The sequence below is a fragment of the Heterostelium album genome (genome assembly GCF_000004825.1).
Source record: "Heterostelium album PN500 unplaced genomic scaffold PPL_scaffold6, whole genome shotgun sequence".
Lineage (NCBI taxonomy): Eukaryota > Evosea > Eumycetozoa > Acytosteliales > Acytosteliaceae > Heterostelium > Heterostelium album.
Genome location: NW_008805068.1, coordinates 1,281,799 through 1,299,090, shown reverse-complemented (window position 1 = coordinate 1,299,090; position 17,292 = coordinate 1,281,799). Strand labels below are relative to the sequence as shown.

General features: G+C 30.2%; 5 protein-coding genes across 5 annotated transcripts; 1 reads left to right on the top strand and 4 right to left on the bottom strand.

Annotated features, from left to right (window-relative positions):
- Window positions 1-519: 519 nt before the first annotated feature.
- Window positions 520-3,791, bottom strand: omt6 (O-methyltransferase family 3 protein; the record flags this gene model as incomplete). Its single annotated transcript, XM_020577927.1, has 6 exons — window positions 520-608; window positions 1,902-2,006; window positions 2,097-2,379; window positions 3,119-3,248; window positions 3,453-3,471; window positions 3,686-3,791. 6 exons carry the CDS (start codon window positions 3,789-3,791, stop codon window positions 520-522), a joined length of 732 nt encoding a protein of 243 aa, XP_020432375.1.
- A 592-nt stretch (window positions 3,792-4,383) lies between these two features.
- PPL_07079 (uncharacterized protein) lies at window positions 4,384-6,124 on the bottom strand (the record flags this gene model as incomplete). Its single annotated transcript, XM_020577926.1, has 2 exons — window positions 4,384-5,365; window positions 5,493-6,124. The coding sequence occupies 2 exons, from the start codon at window positions 6,122-6,124 to the stop codon at window positions 4,384-4,386; spliced, it is 1,614 nt and encodes a 537-aa protein (XP_020432374.1).
- Window positions 6,125-11,555: 5,431 nt separating this feature from the next.
- cpsf3 (CPSF3/YSH1 family protein) lies at window positions 11,556-13,694 on the bottom strand (the record flags this gene model as incomplete). Its single annotated transcript, XM_020577925.1, has 3 exons — window positions 11,556-12,176; window positions 12,247-13,362; window positions 13,461-13,694. 3 exons carry the CDS (start codon window positions 13,692-13,694, stop codon window positions 11,556-11,558), a joined length of 1,971 nt encoding a protein of 656 aa, XP_020432373.1.
- A 149-nt stretch (window positions 13,695-13,843) lies between these two features.
- Window positions 13,844-14,188, bottom strand: PPL_07077 (beta-lactamase domain-containing protein; the record flags this gene model as incomplete). The annotated part of the gene is made up of 1 exon (XM_020577924.1): window positions 13,844-14,188. One exon carries the CDS (start codon window positions 14,186-14,188, stop codon window positions 13,844-13,846), a length of 345 nt encoding a protein of 114 aa, XP_020432372.1.
- Window positions 14,189-14,865: 677 nt separating this feature from the next.
- Window positions 14,866-16,317, top strand: PPL_07076 (heat shock protein DnaJ family protein; the record flags this gene model as incomplete). The annotated part of the gene is made up of 2 exons (XM_020577923.1): window positions 14,866-15,600; window positions 15,673-16,317. The coding sequence occupies 2 exons, from the start codon at window positions 14,866-14,868 to the stop codon at window positions 16,315-16,317; spliced, it is 1,380 nt and encodes a 459-aa protein (XP_020432371.1).
- Window positions 16,318-17,292: the final 975 nt, after the last annotated feature.

Genomic DNA, 17,292 nt, shown 5'->3' with positions numbered 1-17,292 from the left:
AGGTCATACAATTTCAACAGTTCTATAGCCTCTTATTGTATAGCAAGAAAGTATCGATCTCTATTTCTAAATGAACTTGTTTGTTTGCAGCTATTAAAAATTTTAAATAATATAATAAACGGATAAATAATAAAGAAATTAAAAATAGTTTTAACCTAAAATTGAAATTGAATGATGGGGTTTTACAAAAAACAAAAAAAATAAAAATAAAAAAAAAAAGGCTTGTTTGTGTGCATTTATTGGTGGTGGTGGGCAAATTGATGGGTAGAATTACCAAACAGTAAAATTTCTTAAAATCCGATTACTCTTGAACAGTGATGATTTGGATGTATATGATTTTGCAAAGAAAGTGTATATTGGTACTTGCTTTAATACTATTTTTATAATATTATTATTATTTCTAATGTATTGATATTTAATTATCTTCAACTACTTATAAGATACTGAATGCTCCTCAAAATGAATTGTTTATTTTTATTTTATTTTTTTTTGCTGATGTTGCTTGAGGATTGATGATGATTAATTGTTGTTGTTGTTGGTGAGATATAAGAGTAGAACAACTACACTACTTAATATCAAACGTTTTTGGTTTGAAACTTTGCAACAAACTATTTTAAAAAAGGAAGGTTCAAAGACACAAAACATATTGTTTGATTTGATTTTTTTTTGCTTGCTTGAAAATAAATAAAAAAATAATAAAAAAAACAAATTAATTAAAAAAAAAAAGAAAAAAAAATTGATGTTTAATTATAATTTTTTGGAGGCAATTCAAGTTTGAAAAAAAGCTCATCTGCAACCCCCTGCCCATGCATGACAACACCCTTGACCCCACTGTTTTGGATAAAAGTGGGGATGTGTGGTGATTATTTTTAAAAATATCCTATACTAAGGTTTCGATGAATTTGCAAAAAAAAAAAAATGAAAAAAAAAAACCAAAACAACTTTATTAATTTACGAGATATTTTTTAAAATGAGAGTGGGTGGTGACATCAGCTAATTGAATTTCAGACATGTTTTTAAAAGCTTTTTGGTGAATGACCACTTGCTGAGCTAAAAAACTGCGGTGCTCACACATCAAAAAATACAAAAACAAAAAAAAAGGTTTATAAATGGATTGATGAAAAGATATATGATCGATAATTGTGTTTGAATCTATTCTTTCCATTTTTTTGCAAAAAAACAAAAAAACAAAAACCTACCTGGATAATTTCAAAAAGAGAAATTAATTTTTCGCTAATATATAACTGTTTTAAATAATTTGCTATTTGAGTGATTGATTATATTGAGCAGTTGTTTCAACAGAAATAATAAAGAAATGAAACAACTTTTAAAATATGACTAACAACGTGATGACTGTTGTGATGATGTTGAATTGTGTTTTGATCGAATTGTCAAAGATTTGATTGATTGGTGCCGTCAAATGAAATAGTTAAAGAAAACAAAAGAAAAGAAAAAAACAAAAAAAAAAAAAAGTCAGTCATTATTTTTTGTGTGAATGTGAATTGAATTCAACGAAAGATGAAATTCTTTTTATAAAATTTATAAGTTAATTTAGAGATGGTGGGTGATTGTGAGACGATCGACTATAATAACAATAAAACTAAAAATATTCACACCCCTATTACATAGATAGTAATCGACAAAACATTGCAATATGACCATATATTCTTAATAAGTATGCTTGCTATCAACCAATAAGCAAAGAAAAAACACAGCAAAGTGAAAAGTTTCACACCTTTCTTATTCGTAGAATTTGAACATGTTTGTGTAGTTTGATGTTTTTTATTATTATTGATTACAGAGTGATAATGCGAATTTCTGCAGATTGTGCAGAGAAATGATTATTATAGAGTTGGAATTGGTTGTTTGGTTAGTTTAGGCTTTGGTTACCAAGGTTATACCGTCAGCAACTGGGATCATACTAATATGAACTCTATTATCTGTATGAATCTTTTTATTTAAGGCCACAATAGCTTGAACATCGGTCGATGCAGCAATTTCAGCTTCTACAAAAATTTAAAATTGTAAATGGTGAGTTGTTGTTAGTTTAAAAATTTAAAAAATCTAATCGATCAACCAATTATAAAGTTACATACCATTGATAACTCTTCCGTGTTGCAATACGTTATCGAAAGCAATTACACCACCCTTTCTGATTAATTTTAGACCAAGTTCATAGTAGGTGTCATAGCTGGTCTTGTCGGCATCGATAAACATAAAATCAAAGGTACCCTCTCTGCCGTCATCAATGAGTTTCTGAAGAGTTTGTGCAGCTGGTTGGATAATGAGATCTATCTTATTGCTTACACCAGCTTTCTCCCAGAACTGCTTGGCGTGTTGGGTGTACTCAGTGGACACATCACAGGCAATGACCTTTCCCTAAATTAACAAACCGAACAAAGTTAATAAAACAAAAGATCTGCAAACGGTTTACGCAATAATCAGGTGTAAAAGAAGAGAGAACAAATAAAACGAAAGTGGTGGTTTATCATTCTGCTCGTTATATTTTAAATGATTATTATAATTATTGGGGTGGGCTAATCTCCTTAAATCGAGGTGAAATGGTCCTAAAATCAGAGGGTGTGACATTTTCTAACACGAAAAAAAAAAAAAAACAAAAATCTAAAAAATGATTTGATGTTCCCAGGTAGAGGAGCTGGGATTTCACTTGTTTGATTATCAATTATCAGATAAATAAATGAGGTGGTGGTTTGAGGTGTGGTGATAAGATAAATGTGTGTGCTGATTAGGTGGAGTTGTAATGGAAATCAATTAAAAAAAAAAAAAAAAATAGATATTTTTGTTTAAACACTGGACAAAAAAAAAAAAAAAAGATAAAAATCTTTTAATTTGTTAAAGTGGTAGGATCAAATAAAACAGAAAGGTGGTGATGGGTTGATATTGTAGTTTAGTTTGGTTTGATTTGCTAAAATGAAATAAAACAAAGTTTTAGCTATGATATCATGTCCGATATGGTATGATATATCATAATATCTGCAAAGGTTTTGATGATTTTTATGAAAAGATAAATAGATATTTTCAAAAAAGATATCTTTAAAGATAGTTATAATAATAATGGGAAATGAGAAAGAGAATGATGTGCACACATGTTACTTACATCTTCTGGAAGTGCCAATGCAACAGTCAATGAACTCATACCAGTGAATACACCAACATCGATTGTATTCTTTGCATTAAGGATTCTAACCAAGAATTGGAAGAATTGGCTTTGATCGTAAGTAGTCAACCTAAGTTTAAATAGTTTAGTAAGTTTGAACGAATCAATAGATATTGATTGTGATAATCATTATCAATTTAACAATTTAAAAATAAAATATAATAAAATAAAATAATTTCTTCTTTTTTTTTTAAAATAAAATGTTTTGTTTATTATCGAAATGATATAGCTTAACAACAAGAACAAGTTCAATGAATAAATAGAGTATGTATACATTGTAAATGACATTGTTGCTATTATTATTATTGTTGTTGTTGTTGATGATAAAAATGATGATGATGATGATGATAATGAAAATACATACATTTGTGCTCTTTCAACTCTGGCATTGGTAACTAAGAGGTGGTTGATAGTTTACAATTTAGAGATAAGAATCAAAAAAAAGATTGTATTAGAATATATTCATTTAGTTTAAAGCAACCAGCTATTTTAATTATTAACACTTACACTCAACTAATTCCTTTTGGATTGGGTTAAGACGTGTTCCATATTGGAGAACATACTCATAGACAGTACCACTAACGTCAGTCTTTAATTCTAATGGGTTTGGCATTTTAGTTTAAGAATGTGTGAATAGATTATAGATAATAAATAATAAATATGTTTATTAGATATAGGAGATTAAAACTTTAATATATATTGTGAATTTTGGTAAAAATGATATGATATTTTCAATTTATTTATAGGAATGACAAAAAAAATGAACAAACAAATTTGTTGTTGTCAAAATCTTCCATCAGAATTTTCTTTCTCTTCTTAATGGGGTGTGAAATTTCACCCGCTTTTGATTTTTATACCCCAAATTAAATGATATAAAAAATCGAATAGATTGAAGAAAATACCAGAACAGAACAGAATAAATCTCGTCAATCGATTAATGTTCCGTTCTTTTGTACAGACACCAGAATTATCATATTCATTATCAATAAAATTAATACTATTGGTATTAATAAATTACACGTGTACAAAAAATAAAACAGATGTTATGCTTATGTGATGTTAGTAATCTTTGTAATGATTCATATGTTCAATTCCAGCTTCTATTCTTGATGCTAAACTTTTCATTATTATTTGTAAATATTAAAAATTTGTTGTTGGTTTTTTTTATAAATATATTTATATTTTATTTATTTAAATATTTTGATCTAAAAGGATACAATCTCTTTTATTCTTTTTCTTGGTTCTTCAATGATATCGAAATTATAATAGTCTTCATCTTCTTCATTGCTTGTGTTTATATTATTGTTATTATTATTATTATTGAGCAAGTCGTTTGATTTGTTCGTAATTATAATATTGTTGTTATGATTATTATTATTATTGTTGTTGTTGATGTTGTTTGGTGTGTGTCTTGTTGAACAAAGAACAAGTGTAGTAGTAGGTGTGTTTACTTTTAAGTTTGGTTGTTGTGTATATGATTCTAGTTTGTTTGGTGTTGAAGTTATATTTTGGAATAGAGGTTTTCTTTTGTTTGATGTTGATGGTTGTAGCAATGCTGACTGCTTTGATATATGTTGTGGTGTATTTGGTGAAGATGGTACAATGGAGATGGGTGATAGCGATGCAGATGCAGATGCAGATGACGAAATATGTTGATGATGATAATGATTATTATTATATCTGATGGTTGGCGTTGTCAAACACGATGACGAAGATGATGTTAAAGATGGTTGTGCAATGGAAGGTGAGGATGAAGACGATCTGATATCCGGTGAAATTATAATACAGGTGGTGGTAGTGGATCCAGACGATTGTGATAGTACTGGTGTATTTGATGCTGATTGTGATGGTACTGATGAAGTATTATCATTATTATTATTGTTTATACATTTTAATGAGTTATTATTATTCGATTGTGTTATATTATTTGGTATATTGTTATTACTACTGGTATTATTGTTAGTTTGTTGATCATTTTCATTTGATGATTTTTGTACAGATGATTTGTGGATTATATCGGTGAATAATTTAATATCTTTTTCATGAAGATAGATTTGATAGTCGATCGATTTCAAAAAGTTGATTTCTTGTTGGTTGATATGTGCCAACGAGATTCCGAAAATCTTGGACATATACTTATTGACACTCATCTTTTCTTCAATCCACATCTTAATTGTGATTATAATACTACAAGATATTTAAATAGATAGTAATAATAATAATAATAATACCATGATGTTTTTTTTTTTAAAAAAAAATAATTATTAAAAAAACAGTGATTACTTATTAATTATTATTTGTTTTTGATAATTACCTTGTAATTAAAATATCTAAAATGGAAATGGAAGACTTGCTATTCTTTCTGACAAAGAGATCTGCATAGTATATGCAACCAACAAAGATCGAGTTGTAATCGGTATTATTATTACTATTGTTGATGTTGCTGTGAATTGTTTTGTTTTGTTTGTTAAAAATATGATTTGGATTGTTTTTGAATTGTTGTTGTACCAACTCGGTGTGTCTCTTGCAGTTCTGGACATAGAAGAAATGGATCACATTCGAGATGGTGTCCAACAATCGATTGATGTATCTCTCGATATCAGCGAGTGGTGTGGTAAGTGGAGAAAGTATTTTGTTGGTATCGGTAGTAAAGTTGTTTGGTTGTTGTTGCTGGTGAATAAATAATGGGAGTGACAAAGGTGATGGCATTGTAATATTGATATTTGGAATGGGTGTGAGCACTGGTGGACTAGAGTTCTTGTAGATCCATGTCAGAAATAGACGAGAAGAGTAGTTTCTGATCATCAGAGCCTCGAGATCCTCGTGATACTTTTGGATCAGAATCTTCTTTGGCGATACCGGTTTGGTTCTACTGTTGGCGGCATCTTGTGCAGAGACAACGACAGCGTCGGCAGATCCAGATAGATAGTTTGAATTAGTCGCCATAATTATTATTTTTAAATGTCAAGTATTATTATAAATAATTTTAACAATTAAATATGTTCACCATCACACTGTATAAATAAAATAAATTTATTAATAAAAAACGATAAATAAATAAATAAAAATGTTTCTAAAATAATAAATAAAAAAAATAAACAACAATGAAATAAAAAAAAAGTTTGTTGTGGAAACTAAAATAAAAATATGAACATAAGCTTAGGAGAAACAACAACTATAGTTCTGATATGTTTTAGTATACCAAAAATATAAATGAAAAATGAAATATAGCTATGATTGGTGGGATACAATTCTATAGAAATTTGAAATCAAAATTGAATGAAAATAAATAGGGCTTATTTTTTTAAAATATAAAAATAAAAATGATTGATGATGTTGTTGTTGTTGGTTGAATGATTAATTATTGATTAAAATAAATAAATAAAGATGGTTTATAGATATTAGAAATTAAATAAATATTAATTGTTTCCTTTTTTTTAAAAAAAAAAAGAAATGATGGGTGGGAAAGATAGATGGCACAGGTAAGACAAACAAAGTCAAGAGTGAGTTATTTCATATTTTGGTTTAGAATTAAGATTGTTTGAGTGGATTTGAGAAATGGATTGGATTGGAGGGATTGGATGGATGAATGATGGAACAAAACAAATTGAATTGATAACTAGTTAATTATTATACAATTATATATAAAAAGAGGACTTGTATTGAATAACTAAAGTAGTGTTTGTGTTATACTAATTGTTTATATGTTTGCAGTAGAAAGAAAAGAAAGAATTAGGGTTTGTGATGAGTGTTTTTTTTTTTTTTTTTTTTAGTGTGTGTTTTTTTTTGGTGTTTTGTGTGTGGGTTGTGGTTGTTTTTTGATGTAAATGATTACTACTGATTCAGACAACAGAGAATAAATGAGAGATGGTGCTGTTGTTTGGTGGTTTTTTATATATGTTAAATATTGTGTTGGTTTTTAAGCAATTAAAGTAATTGTTTTTTCCAATCACTCTAAATTGTGTTTTTAAAAAAGAGGTCTGTCAATAGACCAATAGGTTGGAACAATGTGGGTGGATTATAATATGTTTGATTATGATAGAGAGTTGATATCACACGACTGTTTCGCTTTGCACGACAAATAAGACAACTGCTGTAATTTTAGTTGTTTTTTTGGTTAATAGTTGTGAATTTGTAGTGAAGCAAAAAGGCTAGCCAAGAGGTCTGTATGGACAAGACATTGTGGTTTAATTAAATGTAATGCTTGACAGCAGTCACGCCAGTGTCTGATGATGATGAGGATGGTGATGATGAGGATGATATTTGAAATGTTTGAGAATGACAAATTTACAATTCGCGAAATGATGAAAGAAAGGATTAGGGAAAAAAAAACAAGAGAATATCTAAAGTGTAAATACAACACTATACTAAATATAATATTTGTTTTGTAATAAAACAGGCAGGGAAGGATTATAGGAAATGTATGAAATAATTACATTCATGCCTAACATTCATTACTTTTTGTTAAAAACAAAAAAAAAAATGAAACATATATACAGTCAAATTGATAGACAGACATTGATTTCTGTTTGTGTGTGTTTGTGTGTTGTGTGTAAATATGCATAACTCCACTGCTTACTTCTCTTTCCAAATTTGTTGTTGTTGTTGTTATGATTGGTGTTTGTGATATGATATCTCAATATCGATACTGCAGCACTAAAAAATAAAATAAACACCACAACTCTTAACATCTCCAACGGTTTGGCCATCAACATCAATGTCATGGTCAACCTCATACACTAATTCACTAACACAAACAACACACCAAATCAACAAATTGGCAGCCAACCACCTCCTTTATCTTATTATATATATAAATAATAAAATCATGAATGACCAACAAACACACACATATAAAATAAAAAAATTGTAATTGTAATTAGAAACAAAAATAATACAAATAATACAAAACCAAGAATAACAACTATAGTCTTATTTGATTTTAAAAATATATTAAGAAGTAAGTTTTTCATATTAATAGATATATAAAAAATGTTCTATTGATGAAAAACCAACACACACACACACTTACACACACACATGACATTTAAAATATTAAACAACACTTTTTGGAAGAACAAACGAAAACATCTTTAGATAAGATGATGAATGGTTTTTATTTGTATATTTGTCAGTGAATTATTAAACATGAATACATCCAACCCAACATATACACTAACAGATAAAATGAATTCAAGATTTGAATTTGAAAATAAATTCATTTTCTGTGTACGATGTTGTTTTGTGTGAGTGTATAAAAGTGAAATTGACAGTAGTGGTGGTGGTTGTTATGTGATATATGTTTTATAATAGAATTTATATACCAATAACAATAACACACTGCATTATATATAGATAGATAGATTTAATTATCTGATCATATAAAATGAAGTTTTGGAACAAAAGCGGAAGCAGTCAGAGTTTTGTCATATCATGAAAATGTTAATAAAATTGGTTGGCAGAGTGTTTGTTTTGCCAAAAGATTTTGATTCTTAAGGAAGTTTAAACCGTTTATGGAATGGATGGGTGAAGGATAAATAAAAGGATAGATTGTATGAAATCACCAACAACGAGAATCCAACTGGATACCTAGTTTGTCTATAGGAGTTGAGAGTTATAATTGTTGTTCAACAGGAGATATGTGATTGCTGTCAGAAACAAATAAAAACTGATCTGTCAGGTGGCGTGATGTGAGGAGAGTATTGTAATGATCATCGACAAAAGCATGTTTGTTTTATCAGATGAATGTTTTCAATCTGTTTATTATTATTGCCAGTACTAATCAACAACAACAACAATAATAATAACACATACGAAAATAATATTAATATGACTACTGTTAATTAACAGTAGTATATCCATATAAAGAAATATTGGAATATTAAAAATGACTGGTCATTTAAATTAGGCAAAAGACATTTAAGGAATATAGAGAATTCATTCTAAAATGATTTTTTTTAATATAACAAAAGATTACAAATCCAAACCAAATATGGTTACTGAATGTTGTAGAATTGAAATCTAGATTACTTACATAATGATGAAACTAAATTGATGTTTGTAGCTTGATGGTTTACCTCTTTACCTTTGAACTAATATATATAATATGTTTTGTTGTTAATTAATTATCTATATTGATAAAATTTTAGAAATTGTATAGAGAAGAATATAAAATGACCAATGTGTTAATGATTTTTAAAATAAACTTAAAATAAAAAGATAAATGTTGTTTAAAATTTATCCATCACGATTTTGATTGCATATGTTTGCAAACAAAGTTCAAGGTGTGTGTTGATGTGCATCTGTTTAAAAACAAAAAACAAAAACAGATGCTTTTTAGCAAATATTAAAGTATACTTTAAAAAAGATTTGGAAAGATGTTTAAAAGTTTAGTTGATGTTGTTTTGTTGTTTCTGTTGTTGTTGTCGAGAGGATTAATTAAAGGGAAGCATTAATGATTCTAAAATATATATAAGAAATTACAGTTTAAAAATAAAGTAAAACGTAATATGACAGAATAAGAAGAAGGTTGTTATTGGGATCAGAAATGATTAATTTAATCATGAGAAGGTTCAAGAACCTCATCACCCAACACAAATCACCCCTCCACTATTGTTGTAAATTGCAATCTAGCCAAGAGGTATGTTTGTGGTTTCACTGAAATGGGGTGTTTTTTGATCTAAAAGTGAAAAAAAAATGATTTGTTTTTTTTTTTAAAATTTTTTAAAATTTCTTGAGATAATGTGAATTTAAATGACATATTAATATGATTATTGGGTATGTGATATGTGTGTTACTTTTGGATAGTGTATATCAGAAGCGCATGAGTTGTAGCGTTGTTTAGATTATCAAAATCTTTGAAATGTTTGATTAGATTGTTTTATAAATAGTGATTATTGATCGGTGGTGTTTATGATCAATCAATCAATCATACATTTAAATGTATTCGCTATAAAACAGATATTTACAGTTTAACTTTGGTCTTTACTCCAAGTGTTTCTACAAATGTTAAAAAATATATATATATATATTTGGTTGGTTTTTAATAATGATGATCAATTAATAAATTTTGTTGAATATGGAAACTAGTGGAAATGATAATAATTTGGTTAACAATTTGTTTTTTGTTGGACTTTGATTTTGTTTAATTATGATTTTGTTTATGATTGTGTTTGTGTGGTGAAGCCTCGTTCATCTCAGATTTCAGTGGCATTTTCCACCAAGCATTGCATAAAATTGTTGAATTAAAAAAAAAATGCCAAAAAAAAACAAGGCACCGAATTTTGCCTAAACAATAAACAAATAAAATTATAATAAAAATTGATCAATGAAAAAAAACAAACTTTCCGAATTTGTTTGTTCCCGATTTTTTTTGTTTGGTCAAAATTAATGTGTTTTGTCCATAAAAAGCCCACCTCTAACTTTCACCATTGAAATAATATAAACATACCAGTTTTTTTTTTTTAATTTCTGGTCATATAACGGTATTTTATTTGATGATATGTGGAATTATTATTTGTGATTATGATTTAATTTATAGAATTAGTTTAAACTTTAAATACAAAGTGAATCTAAATAATATAATTCTAAATAACAAGTTTGATGATGGTAATCTAATAATGATGATAAACAAGATATAACAAAGTTTCTAAATAGAAATACAAATAAATGTGTAATCAAAATTACTTATGAGAATTTGTTGTTTCTTTTTGTACATTATCACTTCAATACTTTTTTCTTAACGAGTGATTTCATTGGCAACCACAGTTCATAAACATGTCGTGTAGTTACATATATTGTTTTTTTTTTTTGTTTTTGCACATTGTGTGAGTGATAGTGGGTGTGAGGATGTGGGGATGATATGTAATAGGTAATACTATTTGATAACTCTAACTCTACATCGATAGAGTATTTCTATTAAAAATAAACAATTTAATATATCATTTAAAAAGACAACACAATCACATAAATAGTAACACAACATACAAATGTAGTGTTCACTATTTTTTTGTATGATGATTGTTTTTGGACATGATTTTATTTTTTTTTTGATTGTAATTTTTTAAAACATTGTTTTTTTTTCCTTTTGAACATAGTGGATCTTGATGTTGCTAACAATATCTTTTTTTTGTTGGTACTTACAATTTGAGCTAAGAGTCTTTATTAAAATAAAAATGGGTAAATCTTAAAGATTAAATATAAATGAGTTTGCAGTTTATTTTTTAAAAAATTCTAAATATTTAATCAAGTTTTAGGTTTTTGCGATAATTTTGCTGAAATCCTTGCACAGAAAACAAAAATTATGATAAAAAAATAGGAAAAGAGTTTTGGAACCGATGATCATCGTCAAACATTTTGTTTTTATTGGTAATCAAACTTAAATATCTATGAAATTTCTATTTTTGATATCTAAAGTGGTGTTTGTTTGGTTGGTTGTTGAATGATTGTTGTTATTGTTATTGTTTAGATATGGATTGATGTTGAATGAAATTGGGTGTACGGCCAATGAGATACGTCGGATTGCTTTTTCGATTTGAGTCTTGAGTTCTGGTGTGTTGGAGTGTACTTTAAGGGTTTCGAGGTGAATGGATGCCGATTTATCGTCATCGATGTGCAAGTGCATTAAAAGCGGGTCGTCTTGATCCGGTTTGAGTTCAGAGAATTGTTTGGAGAGCATAGTCATAATTTCGGTGCGGAGTGTCAATTGTTGGCTCTTCTTCCTTGACTTTGTCATAATCGTAAGATCTTCTTCGTCCTGTTCGTTCTCTTTCTCCATCTTTACAAGTGGAATTCCACTACTACTAGATTGTTCATCTGTCAAAATTATATCGCCATTGTTCTCTTTAGATGACTTTACTCTCAAACTAAATGGATTGGATTCGATCTGCATAATAAGAGCGACAATAGAGTCAGCCACCATGTCTGTAACTGGATTGGAATCCCATTCAATTGTAACATGTGATCCTACATTATAAGTAATTAAAATAGATCCATATATCTAAAGATAATTATTAGTTATTTGTTGTTTTGGTTTTTAAAAAAAACAAGGTTATATTATTACAACTTACTTTAATAGTTGGTTTATCGTCCTTTGTTTTCGATTCTTCCATTTCATCATAGAGTTGTTCGAGTGTGCTGGAGAGTAGTAGATATTTTTGTGCGAATGGTACGGTTTGTTTCTGTTTGATGGTGTTGATCTTGAGGTTGGTGTAGTTGTGTAAATCGGAGGGCGCAATGATGTGGTGTGTGAAATCTTTTGTTACGAGGAGACCGGCAATCTTTTTGCTTTCGCGAGGTGGGTTGGCGGCGATCGCTCCCAACATCTTGGCGACCTTTTCCGCGCGGAACTCCATTTGCACGATATGAGTATTTTTCGGTGTCATAATATTGATCGTTTTGAACTTGGCGATGAGCGATGTCTTGAGACGCGACATCTCATTGGCGTCACCGTGCACCAGCACCACATGTGGCGGATGAATCTCCTGGATGAACTCTGACGTCTGGAGAAAGTCAGAGTGAGCAGAGAACGACACGTAGGTCACCGTCAAGTGGAGAGGAACATTGACACCGTCGGTTCTTGTAATTTCATCGGGCTCCGACATGATATGTTTGGCGAGCGTACCCTCGACGTTGTAACCGGGAATCACGACACCATTCATCTTGTCGCTACACCACCGCTCGAACAGCTGTCTCGACAGACCCGACTGCAACATACCGGGTGACGCCATGAACACGCACGGACCGTCGTCAGTGAATCGCTCGATTCCACTGATGTTCTCAATGTGTTTGAAACTGAATGGATTCGACAGGTCAAACTGTGCACGAATACGCTCGTTCATCATATTGATGTAGGTCTGGTAGACCGACATGCACTTACGCGCCAGCGCACTCGCGTAGTAGATCGGAATCTTCTGTAGCTCTGGATGCGCAATCCAGTATTCGTCGAGAATCAACAGCAACTCTTGTGCTCTTCCGAGCGCAAACACCGGAATCAGACATCGACCTCCACGCTTAACTACCTCGTGTATCGACGAAGTGAATCGCTTCTCTCTCTCGAGTCTCGGCTCGTGAACTTGCACACCATACGTACTTTCAATGATTAGAATATCTACATTGACCGGTGGTGTCTCTGCACCCATTAAATGTCTATCTTCTTGTCTTGAGAAATCTCCAGTATATAATATCTTTTAGAGTATTATTAAGTAACAATAAATAGTATTAGTATATCTATATATATATATAATCTAAAGAAATGATTCAAAAGTTTTCTTTTTAACCTTACTTTTACACCTGCAATTTCAATCATAAACATTGCAGCACCCAATACATGACCAGCATTATAACAACAAAACTTGATTCCTTTGTGTTCCAATTTCTCGTGATACTTTATCTGTTCGATCTTCTCTGAGCTTTTCTTTAGATCTATATCGTTGAATGGAATCTCCTCTGTCATACTACTGACCTTTACATAATCGGTCATCAAAATCTTGTAGATTGCTTTCGTTGGATGTGTCATATATATCTTTCCTTCGAAATTCGTATGTTCAACTAGATACGGTAAAGCTGCTGCATGATCCAAATGAAAACTACACAAAATAATGTTAAAGATTAGTATTATTATTATTATTATTGATTTTATATGTGTGTGTTTACTAATTTGATACATTACTGACTGACCAATAATAAATCTATTTTCGATGCATCGGATATCTCGTCAAAGAAAGGTAGAGATGACATTCCAGAGAATGCAGGATGCACACCACAGTCAAACATGATTGTCTTTCCTTTGTATTTCAAGAGTACACAAGATCTACCTACTTCAGCACCTGCACCGATTGGCATCACTTCGAGAATGTCGTCACTCTCTGTACCACCTCTAATCTGTCGTTTTAATGATTGCTGTTGCTGTTGCTGATTATGGTGATGATGATGGTGGTGGTGGTGATGGTGTCCACCATGATGATGTCCATGACCTCCACCTTGTTGTTGTTGTTGTTGTTGAACATCCATAATAACAATATCAATATATATCAATATCAATACACCAATATCAATATCAATATCAATATCTTTTATTTAATATTATTGATGTTTGTATTATAATAAATATAGATGAACAACAAAGCAAACTTTCCAAAAAATTAAAAAAAATATAAAAATAATTCAAAATTTAATGGTTATGATAATAATAATAATGATAAATGAGAAATTATAAATAAATATGTAAATGTGTAGTTATAACAATAATAATAGTTATATCAGTAAGATAGGTTTGTTTTTAATTTAATTTAATAACAAAATCATAACATAAAATAAATAAAAAGAGTTTTATATAATAATAAATTTTGAAAGGTATGGATCAATCAATATCTATTCAGAAATATAGTTGTTGTTATAATAACTCTTAGTTGGTTTAATTAATTTAAAAATTTTTTTTTTTTTATTCAAATTAGTTTTTTTTTTTTTTTTTTTTTTTTTTTGGGAATTTCATGAATGAACAAATCGATTTCGTTTAAATTCTATTGGTATTTTATTTTTATTTTTATTTTTTTCATTCAATAGATTTGATTAGATCATTTTATTGTTGGTAGTTAGTGAACTTTTAATGATAGTTGGTTAACGATAAGATAAGAAAGATAAAAACAAGATACTATACAACAAAAATATAAATACACTATATAGAAACAATGATTAGAAATCTAAATTATGCAACTTTGAATACATTAAGAAAAACTGTTATTTCCTCAAGTGGAAATAGTGGTAATAATACTTTCAATCAAAATGTTGCAAGATTGATGATGTGCAACGGTTCATCGCCATCGACATTATCATCGACTTCTTTGTTTGGTCAGCAGCAGCAACAAAATAATCAATGTAGATATTTCAGATCGAATTCACCGTTGTGTGAGGAGAAACGTGATCCCTACGAGGTGTTGGGTGTGGCACGTGACGCATCGAAAGCCGACGTCAAGAAAGCATTCTACGATTTGGCCAAGAAGTTCCATCCCGATCGTAATCGTGAAGATCCAAATGCACACCGCAAGTTTGCAGAGATTAGCAATGCCTATGATATCCTCTCGAACGAGAACAAGCGTGCGATGTACGACGCGCAAGGACACCAGGGTGCAGCCTACGAGAACTCTGACTTCAACCCGAACGACATGAACTACGAGGAGATCTTCCAGCACTTTAACCTCTCCGATCTCTTTGGCGAGGGAATGATGGGTGGCGGTGGTCCTGGTGGTCGTGTCAACGGTGCCGACATCCAGATCAAGCTGAACCTCGACTTTATGGAAGCTGTCAACGGAACCAACAAAGACGTCACCTTCTACGGTGCATCCACCTGCACACCATGCGACGGATCCGGTGCCAAACCCGGTTCGAAAATGACAAACTGTAAGACATGTAATGGAGCTGGTAGAGTAAGTAATCATCACCATCATCAACATCACCAATCAATCACAATTGCTAATCACAATATTGCTATTTAATAGATTACAAAATCGAATGGATTGTTTGCTTTCGCGTCAACTTGTAAGTCTTGTAAGGGACAAGGAAAGATTATAAAGGATCAATGTACGAGCTGTAGTGGCAAGGGTACAGTACAAGGAAATAGAACGTTGAATATAAAGATTCCTCAGGGTATCAACAATGGAATGAATATAAAGTTGACGGGACAGGGTGAGCCTGGCGAGAAGGGCGGTCGTCGTGGTAACCTCTATGTGCATGTCAGCGTGAGTGAGCACGAGCTCTTTAAGCGCGAGGGTAACGACATCCACTTGAACGTGCCGATCTCCCTGACCCAGGCGATACTCGGTGACACCATCACCATACCCACTCTGACTGGCGAGGTCGATCTCAAGGTGGCGAGCGGAACCCAACCGAACGAGAAGCGCGTCCTCAAGAACAAAGGTGTGCGCTCGGTAAACGATATGTCCTACGGCAACCAATACGTACATTTTATAGTCAACATACCGAAATCGGTCACCGACAAACAGAAAACACTAATACAAGAGTTTGACCAAGAGGAAAAGAATAAACACGGTCCACTCGATAGCCTCACACATCCAGTCATGTCATTCTGGAACTCTGCAATGAAGAGATGGAGAGATTATTCCTCAAAATTTAAATCATCTTAACAATAAATATAATAATAATAATAATAATAATAATATTTTATCTTTGATCAACATTGTTTTGCAATATGTTAAATTTTTTTCAATGATAGTGCTTGTGGTTGTTTTTCACAATTTTTTTTTCTAAGTTTTTGCATTAGAGATTAATATTAAAAAAATAAAATAAAATATCAAACCTTGTTAGATTTTAATAAAAATTAGATAAATAGAAAGTATTTTTATAGTAGATTTAGAATATAAAGTTTGTTTTATTCTTTAAAAAAATTTTGAAAGAGTTTGGCCTCTGTTTTTCGATGGGTAAAATGAGTTTTCCAATCTGCATCGGAGTTCGGAGCAAGCTACAACGAACCCGAGAGATCAAAGAATACAGGGACAGACATATTTATCAATGTTATGAAAGATTCAATCAAATTCTCAAAGATCTTCAATCAAAAATTGGTGTTCAAAAAATGGTTATTGTAATATGGGAAATTTATATGAGAAAATCAAAGATTGGCAACTAGCGAAATAGATATTTAACAATGGACCCTACTGATTAAATAAAGCACATACATCAAATAGAAATGGTTCAACACACGATATGTGAGCTTTAATTTCTATCGATTCCTTGAATAGTGGATAAAGCTGGTATCTTTCACTTTGCCAATCTTTACTAAATATTAAATTTTTGGTTTTTATTTGAATCAAACACAATCAAATCAACAATAACCATATAAAATTCAATTGTATAATGTTAGCGATACGAAAAAGCAACTTTGTATGATAGTAGATTGACAAGAAAGTGAGTTAATAAATGAATAAATGAATAAATATAATATATATGAATATAAATATATAAATATAAATAAATATAATATTTAAATAAATATAAAAAATATAAATAAATATAACACTGAAAATAAATATAAATATTAAGATAGATATAAAGATAAATATAAATAAATAAATATAATACATATAATAGATATATAGAGAAAT